Consider the following 20042-nt stretch of genomic DNA (forward strand, 5'->3'; position numbering starts at 1 on the left):
TGTTTAAGCAAATATGTACCCTATTTTGCTCAGTAAAGACACAAAATGTCTTAATATCAGAATATTTTATTTTTTAATGACATTAGTTGAGTCAATTCAGGCCACATTTTCGGTGGGTGTCTGGATTTCATTCTGTGACTCTTTTTCCTTAGTTAGTTCCCATGTGGAGGTGGCCCCTCGATCCTGAAAGCACAAGAACAGCCCATCAGTGTACAATCCCTGTGGTGCATCTACTGTACCTGGTACCTCACCTTTATAAGCACGCCAAAAGGTGCCAGGTTATTCCTTAAATCGTCACTGGCTTTAAGAAGCGGAATTCTGTCTGGATAAAGTTCTGCCTTCTTGGAAGTAGCTGTTTGACGGGCAAGAGCAAATGCTCTGACTTCACTTCTGAATTGAGTCAGCTGATCGACAACAGCGTGGAGGCTTCCAGCGTGGGTCATCGCCTCGGCCTCCTGCACGGTAAATATAACTGAAATATAGACTAGCCCTATCAACACTACAGAAGTGTTTTCGTCCTATACTCATGGTAGATTTCTTGTGTGTGCTGACCTTGGCGTTTGACGGTTCAATCCCAAACACGTCAAAGATATCTCTGATGTAGGCTGCAGTGGCTCCAAACACCGCTGGACTTCTAACTGCCCCAGCCGACTTAGAAAAAACAGTCAATATATCAAATGAACTGCTGTGATGTCAATGTATGGCCACAACTTAAGCATATGTAAGAAATAGTATTAGAGCTGTTACAGAGCAAACAGGCTGTAGCTGGCAGTTTGCGTGGTGAACCAAATCCATGATGGCACTAATGGCTTGAGGGGTGTCAAAGTCATCAGCCAGAGCTGTTGTCACACGAGCTTTTGTCTGATCCAACCTGATGTGAAAAATGATATGACAGCAATGATGTCATGGAATCATAGCAAATTATAAAGGAATGGAAAAAAACAACCACCTCTCCCAAAGTACGGCATCTTGCACCGGCAAACACTGCAGTTGGCCCTTCATGTAGGCCTGAGCCTCATTGCAGAAGGTGGAGACTGTTGCCAATGAGACTCGAGCCTCCGACATGCTGTTCTCGTTGTAATCAATAGCTATGAAGATATTACAGAGGAGCCACTTAACACCAGCTGCAGCAAAAAGCATGTGCAACGTGTGTACAGGTGTAACAAACCTGATCTGTATTTGGTCAAGAGGCAGAACATCCGGAACTCATTGGCCGAGTGTGATTGCAGAAAGTCCTGTGAAATGAAAAAGCATTAACAAACCCACGGAAATGACGGGAAATGAAATGCAGTGGGTTAAAAATGCTTGATCACCTGCTGATTTTGTACATGAGATTAAAAAGTGGCCGTTTAAAAACTTGAGGGTTCCTTATTTGAATTCAACTTTCGCCATCCTGGGAACAGCCGTTGTGTCCTTGGGCAAGACATTTCACCCACCTGGCTCCCAGTGCCACTCACAATAGTGTATGAATGTTTAGTGGTGGTCGGAGGGGCCGTAGACGCAAATTTGCAGCCACGCTTCGTCAGTCTATCCCAGGGCAACTGGCTACAAATGTAGCTTACCACCATAAATTGTGAATGTAGAGTGAATGAATGACGGGTTTGCAGTTCTCTCTGGAAAGCGCTTAGAGTGTGTTTAAAAGGCGCCATATAAAATGTAATTACTGCAATCCCTGAACAGCATGCCAGCATTCTGATTCACATAGACCAGGTCATGAAACACAAATTGTGGTAGTTCTGTCCTTTTAGGAAAGCACTCCTCATCTAAAGTTAAAGTTAAAGTACCACTAATAGTCACACACACACACTAGGTGTGGTGAAATTACCCTCTGCATTTGACCCATCCCCTTGTTACACCCCCTGGGAAGTAAGGGGAGCAGTGAGCAGGACTACTTTTGGTGATTTAACCCCTAAGTCCAACCCTTGATGCTGAGTGCCAAGCAGGGTGGTAATAGGTCCCATTTTTATAGTCTTTGGTATGACTCGGCCGGGGTTAGAACTCACGACATACCGATCTCAGGGCGGACACTCTAACCACAAGGCCACTGAGCACCTAAACTCATTAGGTGGATAAGACCCTGTCACATAAACAGTATCTTCCATTCAAACCTCTTCACCACCACAAGCAAGACCAAAGACAAGATGTTTGACCTGTACAAGACTAGAACAAACATCTTAACCATCAACAAGAAGCTTGGTGAGATAGACCACTAAGAGCGCAATAATTTGGAAATATAAGAAAACCAATCTAGCACCCTTGCTCAGGAGCTCAATGCAAGACTTCACCTTGTGGGGTAAGGATTATAAGGAGAAAGGTGAGGGACCAGCCCAAAATTTCAAGGGAGGAACTAATTATGTCTGGGAAGCTGAGCGCACAGTCAGCAACAAAAATGCTTAGTGACACACTTTGCAGTGAAGGATTGAGATCCTGCAGTGCCGGCAAGACCCCTGCTCAAAAAGACATGTACAGGCCCATTTGAGGTTTAAAAACACCTGAATGACTCACACAATGGGAGAAAGTGATGCGGTCAGGCAACACCAAAGAATCCAATGTCAGCAATCCGATTACAGGTGGGGTAAATAATAGATTTTTAGATACATCGCAATTCAGACAGACGATTAAAAAACGATTAGTAAACATCAATAATCAATTTATTTATTGTAAATAAAGTAATGCAGACAGTTATAAAATTTGCCCTGACTGCAGCAAGCCACCTCACCAAGAGATCCGACCTGCTCCTTTTTTTTCAGCACGTCTGTTCCAGTTTTGCACACATTTTCATTAATTTAATAAATGTGGGAATTAATTTAACTGTTTCTTATTACACATGCACTGTTTTTTTAACGTTGCAAGTGATAAACGCTTTTTTAGTGAAATGAAAAGAAATGTAAAACTGCATCAATATACATAAATTAAAGATGCATCAATGATTGATTTTTAATCGAATTGTAGCTCCTGAATCATAATCAAATCATTAGGTGCCCAAATATTCCCATCTCTAATTTCTACTGTCAAACATGAAGGGGAAACATTCTGCTTTGGGGATATTCCATCCATCCATCCATCCATTTTCTACCACTTGTCCCTCTCGGGGTCGCGGGGGTGCTGGAGCTTATCCCAGCTGCACTCGGGCGGAAGGCGGGGTACACTCTAAACAAGTCTCCACCTCATCGGAGGGCCAACACACTTTTTAAGGGGGTCAATTTTCAAGATCTGCAGGAAATCAAATACGTATTCTTCCTCCACTGCATGCAAATTGTGAGATGGTGAATTGTGTGAATGCTGAGCCAAAAATGTTGAGAAAGGAATGAACCAAGTTGTGGTTAAGGTTGCCAACTCCTAAAAAATAAATAGGATTCACCTTGTTGGGAGCTTAATGATCTTCACGGGTGTGATGAATATTGTGTGCTTATTGAATTTTTTCGTGTGAAAATTTCTATACTTGCGTAATATAAAATTCTGGAGTAATATAAATAAGTAGTAAACAAATTGTCCAATTATTTATTTTTAGTAAAACAATACAACCCCCCAGAATAAATAGTCTTTTTCCCGTTAAGGATCACCACAGCGAGACAATCGCATAAACATTTAGCTCAATATTTACACCGGCCTCACTCCATGATGCAACCATGGCTACAAAGGGCAGTATCATCACACCACCAGGAATTAACAAAACAATTGGCGATGTCTGCTATTTCATTTTATTACTGGTGACAGAGCAGAAAAGGGCTGGGAAAAAAATCTGCTGTAAAATTTCACATTAGCCGCCCACTTTGCCCAGTCATTAATTCATTCCAAACTATATTTGATCCTCACTCTAAAACGGGACAAAGTGTGTCTCTTTTAGGCTCAATATCGGATGCATACTTTGGTTTCTAAATACAAAATTATTATGTTTTTCAATAGAGGATTGGCAACCCTAGTTGTGAAGTACAGTACCAACCATTTCTGCAGTACACAATCCAATTTTTCTTTGGAATTTGGACATGATATCATAATGCAAGTTACCTTGATTGTGATGTAATTCTTCAGAGATTTTGACATTTTCGTTGCATCGCCTTTGAGATGTAAATGTCCTAAACAGAGTAAAATGTATGACTGAAGATCAGATTTGTTTTACAATGGAAGTAAACTGTGTCACAAAAACTACAAACACAAAGAAAAAGCATGGATCCCAAACCACAGACTGACTGCGGTGTGCTGCATGATTTACCTGAGTGCAAAAAGTAATTGGACCACTGGTCACACTGATGATAGGCTTCACTCTGTGCCACCTCATTTTCATGGTGAGGAAAAGCCAGGTCCACACCACCTGAGTGGATATCCAGCTGACTCCCAAACACTGAGCTGAAACCACCCCAGAGGCAACAGGAGGTGTCACAGAGGCAACAAAACACAGCACTGAACAAACTGGGAGTGCAAACCTTGCTATGGTAGAACATTCAATATGCCACCCTGGTCTTCCTGGGCCCCATGGAGATTCCCAGTATGGTTGGTGTGGTTTGGCTCGCTTCCACAAAGCAAAATCCCGCACGTCTTTTTTACTGGAGCTGCCTGGAAAACCATGCAAGTGATGTTTACCTAATATCAAATTATTAAGATAATCTGCATGTGCATGATAACTATGCACAATTGCACAATCACATCTGAACCAATGCAAGAGCTGAATCGAAACATCTGGAGCATGAGTGTTCTGCACACTGCATACTACCGCAGTGAGTCAGCCTCAGACATTGTTGTTGGTCATTTGTAGCAGATACAGTATGCAAATGTTCAATAGAAAAAAAACCACACCAAATGTTAAATGCAGGTTAAAGGGGAACATGACGACGGATATACATATATTTTTAATGCATTCTATCTAACTCATAAAAAAACGTTAATCGAATGGGAGGCCCTCGATTCCGCCCAAAAACCCAATAAAAAAACATCACCAAAAAACCGCCAACAATACTCCACTTACATTTCGGGACTTGAATATTAACCAAGTTTTAGTGATATTGATATAAGGGCTAACACAGACAAACTATTTAGAGCAGCGCCGTGATCACTAGATCGTGTGCCTATGTTGACATCACCGGCTGATGAGCTGCTTCCTCGCCTCAGTGCTGGCTGAAAGTTTATTCTAGATCATAAACAATGCTTCTCACCTTGATAGTAGAAGGATGATGACGTAATCAGATGAGTTGGTACACTTAGAAAACCAATTAACAAAAAGATGCTTTGTTCCACCCCCTTTATCTATCAGTCGGCATCCTAATGACAGCAGACATTGCACAGTAAGTGATGTTTAATTATGTTTGTTGGCTCTCATGAAATGTGCAGTGAGTAGTAATCAGTGATGTTGAAGAAAGAAGCAAAAGCCGTGATACGTTTTTTAAATTAATGCGCCGCGTATGCTTAAAATGGGCGAAATACGTAAATATTACATCTTATCATAGCTGTGCTTGTTACTACATTACATATATAGCTACAGCATGTATATAAAACCTTAATGTAGGTGTTTTGATGTTTTTTAAGGGCTTTGTAGGCGGAATGGAGCAACTCCTATAAGCTCAATTTAAAGCGGACTTTTGATCACATTTATTAACTCTTTGGAATGCATAAAAAAAGAAAAACATACATGTTCTTGTCTTACATAATGATTGGGAATGATAGGCTTAAGTCCAAAAACAGTTTCCCTTTAATCGTAAACAATTCAATATACTGCATTCTACACAATTACAATATAAGTGTCACCGCCTGCTGCCACCTTGTGGTTTGTCTGCTCAGTTTTCCTTTGTTGGTGCAGCAGACCTGGCTCTTACTTTTTTGTCTTCCTCAGAGTTCCTGTGTTTCCCTGTGGGCGGGGTTGTGAGACTTGCACAGCTGTGTCCAATCTCACCAGCACTACATAAGCAGCACCTTGTCAGCTGGATGGCACTCGGCAATTCCACTTCTCGACTCTACTTGTATGAAGACTCCTATGCTCCTTGAATTTATGCTACTTACCTTCTTGGCTATTTCCAGTGCCATCCAGCTTGGTATGTACTATGTTATAGTGATGGGTTGATGAGGCGCCATGAAGCGTTTCGACACATTACAAAACTGTATTGATACTGTGTCGATACTGTGTCACTAAATACTGACATCTGCTGGACATTAAAAATCTCTACAGGCAACCTATGGACCGACTCAACTGACACTGATTTTATGCCCTAGTACAGGGGTCACCAACCTTTTTGAAACCAAAAACTACTTCTTGGGTACTGATTAATGCGAAGGGCTACCAGTTTGATACACACTTAAATAACTAAATATATTGTCATTTGTAAGTTACACGTAAGTGTGATTTAAACAAGAATAGCTAAATAAATACATGTGTATATATATAAAAAAATTGGGTATTTCTGTCTGTCATTCCGTCGTACATTTTTTTTTCCTTTTACGGAAGGTTTTTTGTAGGGAATAAATGATGAAAAAAAACACTTAATTGAACGGTTTAAAAGAGGAGAAAACACGAAAAAATTTAAAATAAAATTTTGAAACATAGTTTATCTTCAATTTCGACTCTTTAAAATTCAAAATTCAACCGACAAAAAGAAAAGAAAAACTGGCTTATTTGAATCTTTTTGAAAAAATTAAAAAAAGAATTTATGGAACATCATTAGTAATTTTTCCTGATTAAGATCAATTTTAGAAATTTGATGACATGTTTTAAATTGGTTAAAATCCAATCTGCACTTTGTTAGAATATTTAACAAATTGGACCAAGCTATATTTCTAACAAAGACAAATCAGTATTTCTTCTAGATTTTCCAGAACAAAAATTTTAAAAGAAATTCAAAATACTTTGAAATAAGATTTAAATTTGATTCTACAGATTTTCTAGATTTGCCAGAATAATTTTTTTGAATTTTAATCATAGTCAGTTTGAAGAAATATTTCACAAATATTCTTCGTCGAAAAAACAGAAGCTAAAATATTTATTATTCTTTACAATAAAAAAATACTTGAACATTGATTTAAAATGTCAGGAAAGAAGAGGAAGAAATTTAAAAGGTAAAAAGGTAATTTGTTTAAAAATCCTAAAATCATTTTTAAGGTTGTAAAAGACACACTCACAGGGCACAGAGGAGGCGTCAGTGCGACACAGTTCGCGTATCGGTCACGTGACCAAAACAGCTCATGATCGGTCACGTGACTTTCTAAAAGCGGTACGCGCACCTACACAGGGTTTTGCTCTATGAGCTCGACGCATGCGCCGATGCATCTGTGTTGCCGGACCCATCACTACTATGTTAGTTTGCACGTCTTGCAACTCCGACCCAAGTTTAGTTTTGTATATGAGCTTTTGTTCTTTTTATCACAGTGCTCTTTTTGTGTTCTCTTTTTAGCACCGTCGCTTTTTGTTATCTCCTATTTTTGGATCATTGTTGTGAGTGCTTTTTCGTTAAGTAAAGAACTGTTTTACTCACAATCCATCTGCATCCTTGGGTTCCTCTAGTAATGGGTTGATGAGGCGTCATGAAGCGTTTCGACACATTGCAAAACTGTATTGATACTGTGTCGATACTGTGTCACTAAATACTGACATCTGCTGGACATTAAAAATCCCTACAGGCAACCTATGGACCAACTCAACTGACACTGATTTTATGACCTAGGTCATAAAATCAGTGTCAGTTGAGTCGGTCCATTGGTTTATATTATTGTATATACTATATACAATAATATAAACCAATTGTCATTGTATTTCATTTAGGATTATTTCATAACTTAATTTAAATAAAAATATATTTTTTTATCTTTTTTAGATACATTCAATAAATAATGTGAACATGTATCATAACATGGAAATCTAAGAGAACTTGTTGTGAATGAGGATGCTTGTGGACTGGGAAATTATTATTATTATTTTTTTACACATTTATTTAAAATAAAAACAGTTTTTCCAACGTATTCAATTTTAGACGCTTTCTCTTCTTAGTTATTATTTCTCCGGCTGTAGAAAAGACCCGCTCACAGGGCACAGAGGAGGCGTCAGTGCGACACAGTTCGCGTATCGGTCACGTGACCAAAACAGTTCATGATCGGTCACGTGACTTTCTAAAAGCGGTACGCGCACCGACACAGGGTTTTGCTCTATGAGCTCGACGCATGCGCCGATGCATCGGTGTTGCCGGACCCATCACTGTTCCTCTGTTCTATAATTAATCGAACTGTGACAATAAGGATGTGTAGGCTATCAGCTGTACATTTACTAAACTTAGGCTCTGTCTGATTTTGTGCACTTTTGTAATTTAACTTTGCGTTTCGCGTGTACACTGAGAATATACACCAAAATGGTGAGAGCGCAGTATTGGACACATACCACCTTTAATATTTAGCCACATAGTGGTAAGGGAGTGACTAACTTGAAATAATTGCGATGGAAAGTAGTGAAGTGGGTAAATATTGCAGTTGTCACTTCCATTTTCTTTGCTTCTTGCATTGAACAAAGAGAGCACGGTTTACCAAGTCAAATTCCTTATGTGTTAAACTTACTTGGTCAAAAAATTGAATTCTGATTCTGATAAAGTGCACAATAGTAATTGATTTGGGACAGCCCTATACTGTAAGAATCCATGCCAAGTATACAATATGGTTAGTGAAGTGTAGACAGTAGTATTCTATTTGAGACACAGCGTTTCACCGTTCTAATATACAGGTAAAAGTCAGTAAATTAGAATATTTTGAAAAACTTGATTTATTTCAGTAATTGCATTCAAAAGGTGTAACTTGTACATTATATTTATTCATTGCACACAGACTGATGCATTCAAATGTTTATTTCATTTAATTTTGATGATTTGAAGTGGCAACAAATGAAAATCCAAAATTCCGTGTGTCACAAAATTAGAATATTACTTAAGGCTAATACAAAAAAGGGATTTTTAGAAATGTTGGCCAACTGAAAAGTATGAAAATGAAAAATATGAGCATGTACAATACTCAATACTTGGTTGGAGCTCCTTTTGCCTCAATTACTGCGTTAATGCGGCGTGGCATGGAGTCGATGAGTTTCTGGCACTGCTCAGGTGTTATGAGAGCTCAGGTTGCTCTGATAGTGGCCTTCAACTCTTCTGCGTTTTTGGGTCTGGCATTCTGCATCTTCCTTTTCACAATACCCCACAGATTTTCTATGGGGCTAAGGTCAGGGGAGTTGGCGGGCCAATTTAGAACAGAAATACCATGGTCCGTAAACCAGGCACGGGTAGAATTTGCGCTGTGTGCAGGCGCCAAGTCAAAGTTAAAGTTAAAGTTAAAGTACCAATGATTGTCACACACACACTAGGTGTGGCGAAATTATTCTCTGCATTTGACCCATCACCCTTGATCACCCCCTGGGAGGTGAGGGGAGTAGTGGGCAGCAGCACCGGGGACCGACACCAGCAGATGACATGGCACCCCAAACCATCACCCAACCATGCAAATTTTGCATTTCCTTTGGAAATCGAGGTCCCAGAGTCTGGAGGAAGACAGGAGAGGCACAGGATCCACGTTGCCTGAAGTCTAGTGTAAAGTTTCCACCATCAGTGATGGTTTGGGGTGCCATGTCATCTGCTGGTGTCGGTCCACTCTGTTTCCTGAGATCCAGGGTCAACGCAGCCGTCTACCAGCAAGTTTTAGAGCACTTCATGCTTCCTGCTGCTGACCTGCTCTATGGAGATGGAGATTTCAAGTTCCAACAGGACTTGGTGCCTGCACACAGCGCAAATTCTACCCGTGCCTGGTTTACGGACCATGGTATTTCTGTTCTAAATTGGCCCGCCAACTCCCCTGACCTTAGCCCCAAAGAAAATCTGTGGGGTATTGTGAAAAGGAAGATGCAGAATGCCAGACCCAAAAACGCAGAAGAGTTGAAGGCCACTATCAGAGCAACCTGGGCTCTCATAACACCTGAGCAGTGCCAGAAACTCATCGACTCCATGCCACGCCGCATTAACGCAGTAATTGAGGCAAAAGGAGCTCCAACCAAGTATTGAGTATTGTACATGCTCATATTTTTCATTTTCATACTTTTCAGTTGGCCAACATTTCTAAAAATCCCTTTTTTGTATTAGCCTTAAGTAATATTCTAATTTTGTGACACACGGAATTTTGGATTTTCATTTGTTGCCACTTCAAATCATCAAAATTAAATGAAATAAACATTTGAATGCATCAGTCTGTGTGCAATGAATAAATATAATGTACAAGTTACACCTTTTGAATGCAATTACTGAAATAAATCAAGTTTTTCAAAATATTCTAATTTACTGGCTTTTACCTGTATGTTAAGCTTTATTCCAGTAGAGCACAGTAGTACCTCTGCTTTGGTCCAACCCACTTTTCGTGTGTTGCCGTTTTCGCCGAAAATCTTTTTTCCCCCCAAATTTTCCCCTTGGTTTTCATATACTGTATTAGTTGTTGTACGGCCAAACATTACACGTAACAAACTCGTCCCTTTGCCCGCAGAATCAAGTGTCAAAACAAAGCATCGCACGTAATGTTGACTCAGTCTCTGTACTATTTTATTGAGTAAAATAGCAAAATAAGCCCATGTGGAGCCAAATAATTACTTGTGAGTGCCATCACTGTTAAAGAAGGTGAGACTCACCATTAAATTCAAGAAAAACGTGTAAAAGTACGATTGCATCTGTGTGGGTCTCCTCTCCCACCATCGTCAATTCTTTAATAAAGATTAAACTAATGTTAAATGTTTATTAATTTAATTCGTAATTAATATTTGTTTTGTGCATGCAACATCAGTTATTTTCTAAAAATTTTTTATTTTTGGGTGTTTGGGAAAGATTCCTTGAATTTACAACATTTCATATGAAAAAATTTGCTTCAGTTTTTGTACAATACGGTTTTCGTCTGACCTTTTGAAATGGATGACCATGGTACTACTGCATATCTTTTCTAACAAGCTTTGAAAAATAGGTAATTTGAATAAACTTCCCCACACTTACCAACCCCTTCCTGAGAATCCACTGCTCCTCCAAACTTTCCGTAGCGTCGCCCAATGGACTGGATATCAAAGTACACGTCGCCTACAGTCAAACAGACAACCGATGTTTACGAGGGGGACTCCAAATTATGCAAAAGCAGCAGTTAGGAGGACATTCTTAATATTCACCTTCTTTTGTGGCATAAGCTTTTCCGTGCTCGATAATCCTCTGGATGAACGCCACAATTTGCGGTACATTCTCAGTGACTCTTAAATACGCTGCAGGAGGAATCACCTCCAAAATAACAAGATACATTTAGAACCATGTTTATAGGGAGAAATATTTTTTGGACAGTTATGAATTTGCTTGACACACACCTTCAAAGAGATCATATCCTTCTTAAATTCCTCTTCATACATTCTGGCTATGATAGTGGGAGAGATTTTCTCCTAGAAACACATTTTGGGAATATTAAATGACATTAAATGACAACAAAAAAAAGACAACAGTGCTCACCGATATAGGCAGTGTCTCAAATGCAATATTTCCTGTCTGCATATTTCAATAGGTACTGTATTTCACAATATTTGCACATTTTATTCAATATTTTTTAACAGGACAACCCTGAAGAAAGGACACTGCACGAAATTCAGACACACTAAAAAGACTAAGGGCCTGATTTACTAAAGGGTTGTGTACTAAATCACATGCAAACCTGACCTACTAAGCGTGCGCAAAGTGGAATGAGTCTGTTAAGTGAGCAGAATAAGGTGTGCAATCAATTTTGCGCTTCTGTCTTTATTAATATGCAAAATATATGCTGATCACCAAAACGGCCACAATACTGGGAGAAGAAAATGCAAATATACAACACATGCAATATGATTTATCAACACTTAGCACCATTTTGCGTTTTATTTAGCACATTTGAATAGGACGCGCACACGGCTGTGAGACAGGAGCGCTCGCGCTGCAAAGACACATTATGAATTGAGAATCCTCTGTCCTACGTGTATGCTTCAACATATTCGGACGGTCAGAAATAATCGTCTAGTAAGCAACATCCTTTTATAAGATTATGTAGCTTCTGGATGACTTAAGGGGCTGATTAAAACAAATTCAATTGATGCGTTTTGGTGTCATTAAATTTTTTTTTTTTAATGATGTTCGTATTTTTACGTAGACTATATATTATTAACAAACATATCTCTTATATGATAAAAACTTCTTGAAGTATGTATTTTGCGTCTTCAGCGCAGTAGTTCAGCCTCTCTCCCATGCATCTTCAGCAGTAAATAAAATAAATAAATTGGTGTCAATGTGGATGCACTGCACGACTGCTTCTAAAATACCCATAAAAAGTGGTAAAAATAATTTGCTTGTTTGAAAACATAGCAAAACACCACAGGTGATAACATGAATGTGCAGTAAACAATAGTGTCTCAGTGTTGATGCCCTGTAAGTTAGTCTTCTTCTTTTTGTTTTATGGCAGCGCACTCAATGTAAAGGTGCATTACCGCCACCTCCTGTATTGGAAGTTGAACCAGTGTTCCATCTCTTCTCCTTCCCTCACATACATGCATACATACCTTCCCATACTAAATTATATTCCATAAACCTGTCTCTTCTGGAAATGTCATTAAATTATTTCTTATAATGAATGATTGCATGTTTCACAGACGCATTACAGTTGTCACATAATCCTGTTGGGTGTTTGTTGATAAGGTGCAATGTCTTATTCAGTCTGGTGTGTCCCAATTTAATGTGTGGTATAATTCCTTCCTCTTTTGTGCTCCCCCCTTACAGTTATTCCCACTCCACTGTTCTGTATAGCATATAAGTGTCTTCCTGTTGTACTCAAGTCCCAGTCTAATTGCTACTCTTTCAAAAGATTTCCTTTAATTAATGATTTTGCCTCTGTCTTACTAAGTGGTACTTCTCTGTGTTCTAGCGTTAGTGTCTGCTGTGCCAGCTGATCTGCCAATTAATTACCCATTATGTCTGTGTGAGCTGGAACACTTAGGAACCTAACACTGGTATTCACCCTCTTAAACCTACAACAATATTTCATACATGTCATTATTTATATATTGTCTGCTTTGCAACCTAAAATTTTTAATCAAGTTTAACCCTGACATTGAGTCAGAACAGACCACCACCTATTTCAGCTGTGACTCTTCTACCCACTGTAGTGCTGCTGTGATTATCAATTGCTCAACTGTAAAACCTGCCAAAATGGTTTGTTGTTCTTTCTTTAACTGCAATCTGGAGCCTTGGTAATACAGGCCCCGAATTTTAACTTTTTAAGATCAAGGCAAGTGTTGCCTTGAAGGAGGGCTCATATTTTAGGGCACCAAGGCAAACATTATTTTCTTTCGAGGCACGGGCTCCAAAGCATGCATGCATGCATGCATGCTTTGGATATATATATATATATATATATATATATATATATATATATATATACTGTGTGTGCATATATACAAACCCTGTTTCCATATGAGTTGGGAAATTTTGTTAGATGTAAATATAAACGGAATACAATGATTTGCAAATCATTTTCAACCCATATTCAGTTGAATATGCTACAAAGACAACATATTTGATGTTCAAACTGATAAACTTTTTTTTTTGTTGCAAATAATCATTAACTTTACAATTTGATGCCAGCAACACATGACAAAGAAGTTGGGAAAGGTGGCAATAAATATTGATAAAGTTGAGGAATTTTCATCAAACACTTATTTGAAACATCCCACAGGTGTGCAGGCTAATTGGGAACAGGTGGGTGCCATGATTAGGTATAAAAACAGCTTCCCAAAAAATGCTCAGTCTTTCACAAGAAAGGATGGGCGGGGTACACCCCTTTGTCCACAACTGCGTGAGCAAATAGTCAAACAGTTTAAGAACAACGTTTCTCAAAGTGCAATTGCAAGAAATTTAGGGATTTCAACATCTACGGTCCATAATATCATCAAAAGGTTCAGAGAATCTGGAGAAATCACTCCACGTAAGCGGCATGGCCGGAAACCAACATGGAATGACCGTGACCTTCGATCCCTCAGACGGCACTGTATCAAAAACCGACATAAATCTCTAAAGGATATCACCACATGGGCTCAGGAACACTTCAGAAAACCACTGTCACTAAATACAGTTTGTCGCTACATCTGTAAGTGCAAGTTAAAGCTCTACTATGCAAAGCGAAAGCTATTTATCAACAACATCCATAAATGCCGCCGGCTTCTCTGGGACAGAAATCATCTAAGATGGACTCAGGCAAAGTGGAAAAGTGTTCTGTGGTCTGACGAGTCCACATTTCAAATTGTTTTTGGAAATATTTGACATTGTGTCATCCGGACCAAAGGGGAAGCGAACCACCCAGACTGTTATCGATGTGATGGTATGGGAGTGGGTGCATTAGTGCCCAAGGCATTGGTAACTTACACATCTGTGAAGGCACCATTAATGCTGAAAGGTACATACAGGTTTTGGAACAACATATGCTGCCATCTAAGCGCCGTCTTTTTCATGGACGCCCCTGCTTATTTCAGCAAGACAATGCCAAGCCACATTCAGCACGTGTTACAACAGCGTGGCTTCGTAAAAAAAGAGTGCGGGTACTTTCCTTGTTCGTCTGCAGTCCAGACCTGTCTCCCATCGAAAATGTGTGGCGCATTATGAAGCGTAATGTACGACAGCGGAGACCCCGGACTGTTGAACGACTGAAGCTCTACATAAAACAAGAATGGGAAATAATTCCACTTTCAAAGCTTCAACAATTAGTTTCCTCAGTTCCCAATCGTTTATTGAGTGTTGTTAAAAGAAAAGGTGATGTAACACAGTGGTGAACATGCCCTTTTCCAACTACTTTGGCACGTGTTGCAGCCATAAAATTGTAAGTTAATTATTATTTGCAAAAAAAAAAAAAAGTATGAGTTTGAACATCAAATATCTTGTCTTTCTAGCGCATTCAATTGAATATGGGTTGAAAAGGATTTGCAAATCATTGTATTCCGTTTATATTTACATCTAACACAATTTCCCAACTCATATGGAAACGGAGTTTGTATATACTGTATGTATATATATATATATATATATATAGTATATAATATATATATATATATATATATATTTATATATAGTGTATATATATATATTATAATGTGTGTGTGTGTGTACACACACACACAGTGTATATATATTTAACCACGGGAACTGCCACGACCGCCCTCGTCAGTTGCAGTCATGCCCCAAAAAATTTACCAACATCCGCAGCAAGAACATGCCGTGACCACCCTTGACATTTTACTTGTTAATGGACGAGTGATGTAACAGTAAACGGTAAAATGATAATTTGTGATAAAATTCCAGATGGTTAGTAACACTGTCTAATTTTTTAATTACCGAAAAACTGTCATTTACTAATACATTTTAGGCAACACAAAGTTGCATGCGCACTAGCGTCGTTTGGCTTGATAACCATGGCGGACTATTGACACAGACTTTGCTCCGGAGATTTCCCCTCGGAGTAAACGGAGCGAAGCGCTTGGTTTAACGTAATTTCCCCTCGCTTCCCGGCGTGCGTTTAAGAGCGCACTGCTGTGTTTAGATGGAGACAGGTGTGGACAATATTGGAGACAGACACACTTGTCCCCACACTAAAAGTATACAGCAAAGGAGAAAACTATTTGATGTTGCTTTTATTTTCTCAATACAGCATTCATCAGCTGCTGTGATTTGAGAGTTAATGACATGAGGAAACATGCAGCAGGCGATGTGTCAAGAACAATGACACAACTTGTTTATAAAGTCTTTAGTTTGTTTACTGGGATGCTCACTCATCCTTTATTTAAATGCAAACTGTATCAATGTTCAAATAACATCAATACTAGCTAAAATGTTTTGTCATCTCATGGAATTGAATGCAGGCTGTGAAGATTGTGTATTCGATGTGAGAGGTGTCACTCCTCCTCATTTTTGTTGGCCAAACTGTTGTACTGAGAGGAGGCGTTGAAGAACTTAGCTTGTTTATTTGACTTTATCTTTATTAGCCAAACTGCTTTGTGTTTTATTTTGATATCAAAAAGTAAACACCAGGTTTTTTTTACATTACTTGTTTGTTTTTCTCATGTCACAAAGGTATTACTTCAAAAACCATTCAAGTGGCATAGCATTTTGTTAATGTATTATTGTGCATAGTTAATTCCTATACGACATATTTCTGCTCTAACTCTTAAAGAATCTGTCTCGATACAGCATCTACATGAACATAACCTAAATAAATAATTAAAAAAAACTCTCTCTATCAAAATGTAAAAATAAAGGTAAAGGCATTATGTAATGACAAAAAGCTGACAAGTTGATATTATTAAAGAATTTTAAAAAAACTAATATTTGTCTTAGATATATGGATAACGTTTATCTATAGTCTTTTTATTAGACATTACAAATGACCCCAACACTGCTTTACCTAACAATCAGTAATCATGATTTCAATATTAATAACAATAATCTTAATTATTACTTTGGCCATAATTAGCAGCCTCTCATACATGAACACTATTTTCATCTATATGGACAAAAAGGGCAGTTACATCTTATGGCCATTTTTCAACATTCTTCGTTTACTACGAGGGGAAATCTCAGGAGCAAATGCCGTGTAGTTAGTCCGCCATGATTATCAAGCCAAACGACGCTAGTGCGCATGACTTCGTATTGCCTAAAATGCATTAATAAATGACAGGTTTTCGGTAAATAAAAAAGATTGACGGTATTACTAACCGTCTGGAATTTAATCGCGAATTATCATTATACAGTTTACCGTTACATCCCTGGTCCATTAACAAGTAAAAAGTCAAGGGCGGTCACGGCATGTTCTTGCTGTAGATGCTGGTCAATTTTTTAGGGCATTACGGCAAGTGAAGAGGGTGGTTGCGGCACTTGCCACGGTTAAATTCAAGCCCTAGTAATACAAAAGCAAAGTCTGTATTTCCTGTGATTTTATCTTTCGATCTGTTCGTAAATATTGGAGTACACAATATAATAATATTATTATATCCATCGAAGTCACAGAGAACAACCATGGAGGAGTAACTACACGCTAAATCCTCTTTTATATAAGGCTGTCTGCGCTACTTCAGTTGCTCACGCAATGTTAGATTGCACGTAGCACGCCCACTAATAGTACACGCCAGTGACGTGCAGTCAGGGGAGGCGGGGCCTCACGTGCCATCATGGAAAGAAAAAAAATGTAAAAATAAAAAAAATTAAATTAAATTGTTATATGTATCCAGTGATTATACTATGAAGATATTTTCCATTTAACTTCACCAGTTTTAGATTATTTTTATTCAAAATCGCTGAATTTTCACATTTGCCGTTCAAATACTGAGAAGAGACTTGTGATCAGCAGCCAGTTGAGCCTCATCATGGATTGCGCAATGACTCGGCTAACTGCTGGCCTGCTGTGCAGTGAGACCGTATTGCTATATGAATTATATTGTACATTTCCATAGTTTAGTTAGCTGAGGTATATAATGTACAGTGTATTTTGTCAACAACTGTATGTGTGTAACGTATTTCTTGTGCTGAGCAATCATAAAACGGCTGCGAAGACGCACTGGCTGAGGCTCGCAGTAATCCCGCCTCATGGTGGTAGAGGGTGATAGTGATCCCATTATCCCAGGGATAATTTTTGCGACTACTCGGCTGCAGAATAAGTGACAACAAGCAGCAACAGTTAGCGATCGTTTATTTTTTCCTCTCGCCTGGACTTTTAACTTGGAGGATTACATATCTAAAATAAAACAGTTTTTGTTATGCCCGTTTGATTGTGGACTATTACTGACACCTTGTGGCGATGGGAAAATGCTGCGCGTCATCAGTTTGGGCACTTCCGGTTTACGATGTTAGTTCAGTTCATGAGACAATAAGAAGTAGACAAGTTGTGTTACCTCTTACAAGCCTTGGAAAAGATAAGTCTGTAAGTAAACGGTTTAACTTGATTATGTGGTTCAATATGAAGGTGGAAAGTGGCTAAATTTGATAGTAAGATGTGTATTGAAAAACGATTTTTGTGCACTAATTTAATGGATGTTTGAGGACTTAAAATGGCTGCCGATCGTGTATTTCCACCATAGAAATAGCTTCAACACTCAGCAGTGTTTGTTTGATGGTGGTGCTGTGTATTTGTGTGGAGCTGATGTTTACATATTGTGTATTGCATTTCAGTGTGTTGATTGAATCATATAGCTTATACATTGTCATTGTGTTTATTTCAGTTTTACAAAAAAAACAAAAAAAAAGTCCAGTGCAAGACAAAGCAAGATCAACAACAATAAAGAGCCTAAATGGATTCATCTGCTTTGGAACTTTATTAGAACGTCCTGGATTGGTTGTTAGCTGTCTGCCAAGCTGTATAACCTCAACACATATAGTGAGGGCAGAACAGTTTTCTAAACTGGACTTTCAATCGAAGCAGGAGGTAATAATTAAAGGAAGATCTCCATCGAGACAGAGAGACTTTTAAAACTGAAGAAAGATAAGGAAGACTTCTATAAACAAGTTATCGATGCTTTTGTTCAGAAGGAGCGGCGCATGGACTTCATTTATAAGTAAAGGTAAGACCATAATAAAATTTTTTTTTAATTAAATGTGCTTTTTTGTGTGCTACAGTTTGTATGTGTAAAGTTAAAGTTAAGTTAAAGTACCAATGATTGTCACACACACTAGGTATGGTGAAATGTGTCCTCTGCATTTGACCCATACCCTTGATCACCCCCCTGGGAGGTGAGGGGAGCAGTGGGCAGCAGCGGCGCCGCGCCCGGGAATAATTTTTGGTGATTTAACCCCCAATTCCAACCCTTGATGCGGAGTGTCAAGCAGGGAAGAATGCTGGTATGAGCTCTTAAACATAACCCGTTAACTGCTGCCAATCAAATGGTGAATAAGATACTCTTTAGGGTTCATATGTTTGTAAATCTGACTGTGATGAAGTCAGTGCCTCACCAGCCATCAACCTCACCGCACGTCACTGGTACACGCTATTTTATAGATTGAATACGCTGTTTAATGTGTGGTGTTTGGATCTTAATAAATAAGGCCCTTAGTATAAATACAACTGAGTCATTGTCATTAAAGCAAACAGGTGCCTTACCTCCCATCCTCTTGTGATGATTTTGTCATCGATATCTGTGATGACCATGGCATGGATGACCGTGATGCCAAACACCTTGGACAAAATCCTCTGCAGCACATCAAACCTGACGTATGAACTTGGAGAAATGGTTATGAAAGCTCAAGCCTGGGAAATGCATTATGTAAGTATCCGTGTCTAATATTTACCATGCATGACCCAGGTGCGCGTGGTCATACACGGTGGGTCCACAGCTGTACCTGGCGTGGAAGAACAAGTACGCATTGCGTGAGTTTAGCACGTGTAAATAATGTCTACATCATATGCATCAATTAAGTATCGTTTAATACCAAGTGGCTACTCCCTCCCGAGCCAGAATCAGAGGCTCTTTTCGTTTGGTGAGGCTGTTGAACGTCTTTAACCCAGTGTCAAATCCCGTGGGCAGGACCCACGTCTTGTCACATGCACCTCTGCTGCAGGATCCATGGAATCTGCTGATTATCTGGAGTCCGTCAATTCGCCATGAAAACGACTTGACTACTGTGCTTCTCCACATGCTGTGACCTAGAAAACTAGCAAGCACACGCTGTATGACGCTAAACGTGCATCCTTAGGACGAGGCTGGGATCGGGAAGGATATTCATTTCTTCGCAAACAATAAAAGGACAGAAAAAAACATTTAAATACAAATATATATGAACAGTGTTTTAGGAATACAAGTGACGACCGACGGAAATCTCTCTATCGCTCTACCCGGAAGCTGCGTTGCCAGACGTACGATTGGTACTAACATTTCACCCTTTGCTCGATGAATACATTTAAAAACATCCCACATGTTATATGAACAATCGACCCCATAACATTTGGATTTAAACAGGCACAAACAGGATACACCCTACACTGTGCCTGACGTTGAGCTTTGCCTCACATACCTCTTTACAGCCAGG

At 39.0% G+C, this 20042-nt stretch overlaps 2 protein-coding genes across 3 annotated transcripts in view; one reads left to right on the forward strand and one right to left on the reverse strand.

The window, feature by feature from the left end:
• Window positions 1-48: 48 nt before the first annotated feature.
• cars2 (cysteinyl-tRNA synthetase 2, mitochondrial) lies at window positions 49-19901 on the reverse strand. Of its 2 annotated transcripts, none has more exons than XM_061977515.2 (15): window positions 19446-19901; window positions 19305-19355; window positions 19117-19234; window positions 11333-11404; window positions 11144-11249; window positions 10977-11057; window positions 4425-4554; window positions 4214-4347; window positions 4009-4076; window positions 1169-1235; window positions 950-1088; window positions 748-871; window positions 553-651; window positions 252-455; window positions 49-183 (listed from the first exon to the last, which is right to left on the reverse strand). In XM_061977515.2, the coding sequence occupies exons 1-15, from the start codon at window positions 19649-19651 to the stop codon at window positions 97-99; spliced, it is 1686 nt and encodes a 561-aa protein (XP_061833499.1). In that variant the 5' UTR covers window positions 19652-19901; the 3' UTR covers window positions 49-96. The 2 variants fall into 2 exon arrangements, with proteins under 2 accessions (XP_061833499.1, XP_061833508.1); XM_061977524.2 differs by having other exon boundaries at window positions 19117-19206; window positions 19446-19524.
• The window catches only part of atg3 (autophagy related 3), a 36179-nt gene continuing 22075 nt past the window's right edge, over window positions 5939-20042 (forward strand). Inside the window, exon 1 of the mRNA XM_061977587.1 lies at window positions 5939-6023. Within this exon, the coding sequence (XP_061833571.1) occupies window positions 5954-6023 (70 nt within the window). The 5' untranslated portion in view covers window positions 5939-5953. The remainder of the gene's footprint in view (window positions 6024-20042) is intronic.

Source organism: Nerophis lumbriciformis, linkage group LG01 (assembly GCF_033978685.3).
Source record: "Nerophis lumbriciformis linkage group LG01, RoL_Nlum_v2.1, whole genome shotgun sequence".
Lineage (NCBI taxonomy): Eukaryota > Metazoa > Chordata > Actinopteri > Syngnathiformes > Syngnathidae > Nerophis > Nerophis lumbriciformis.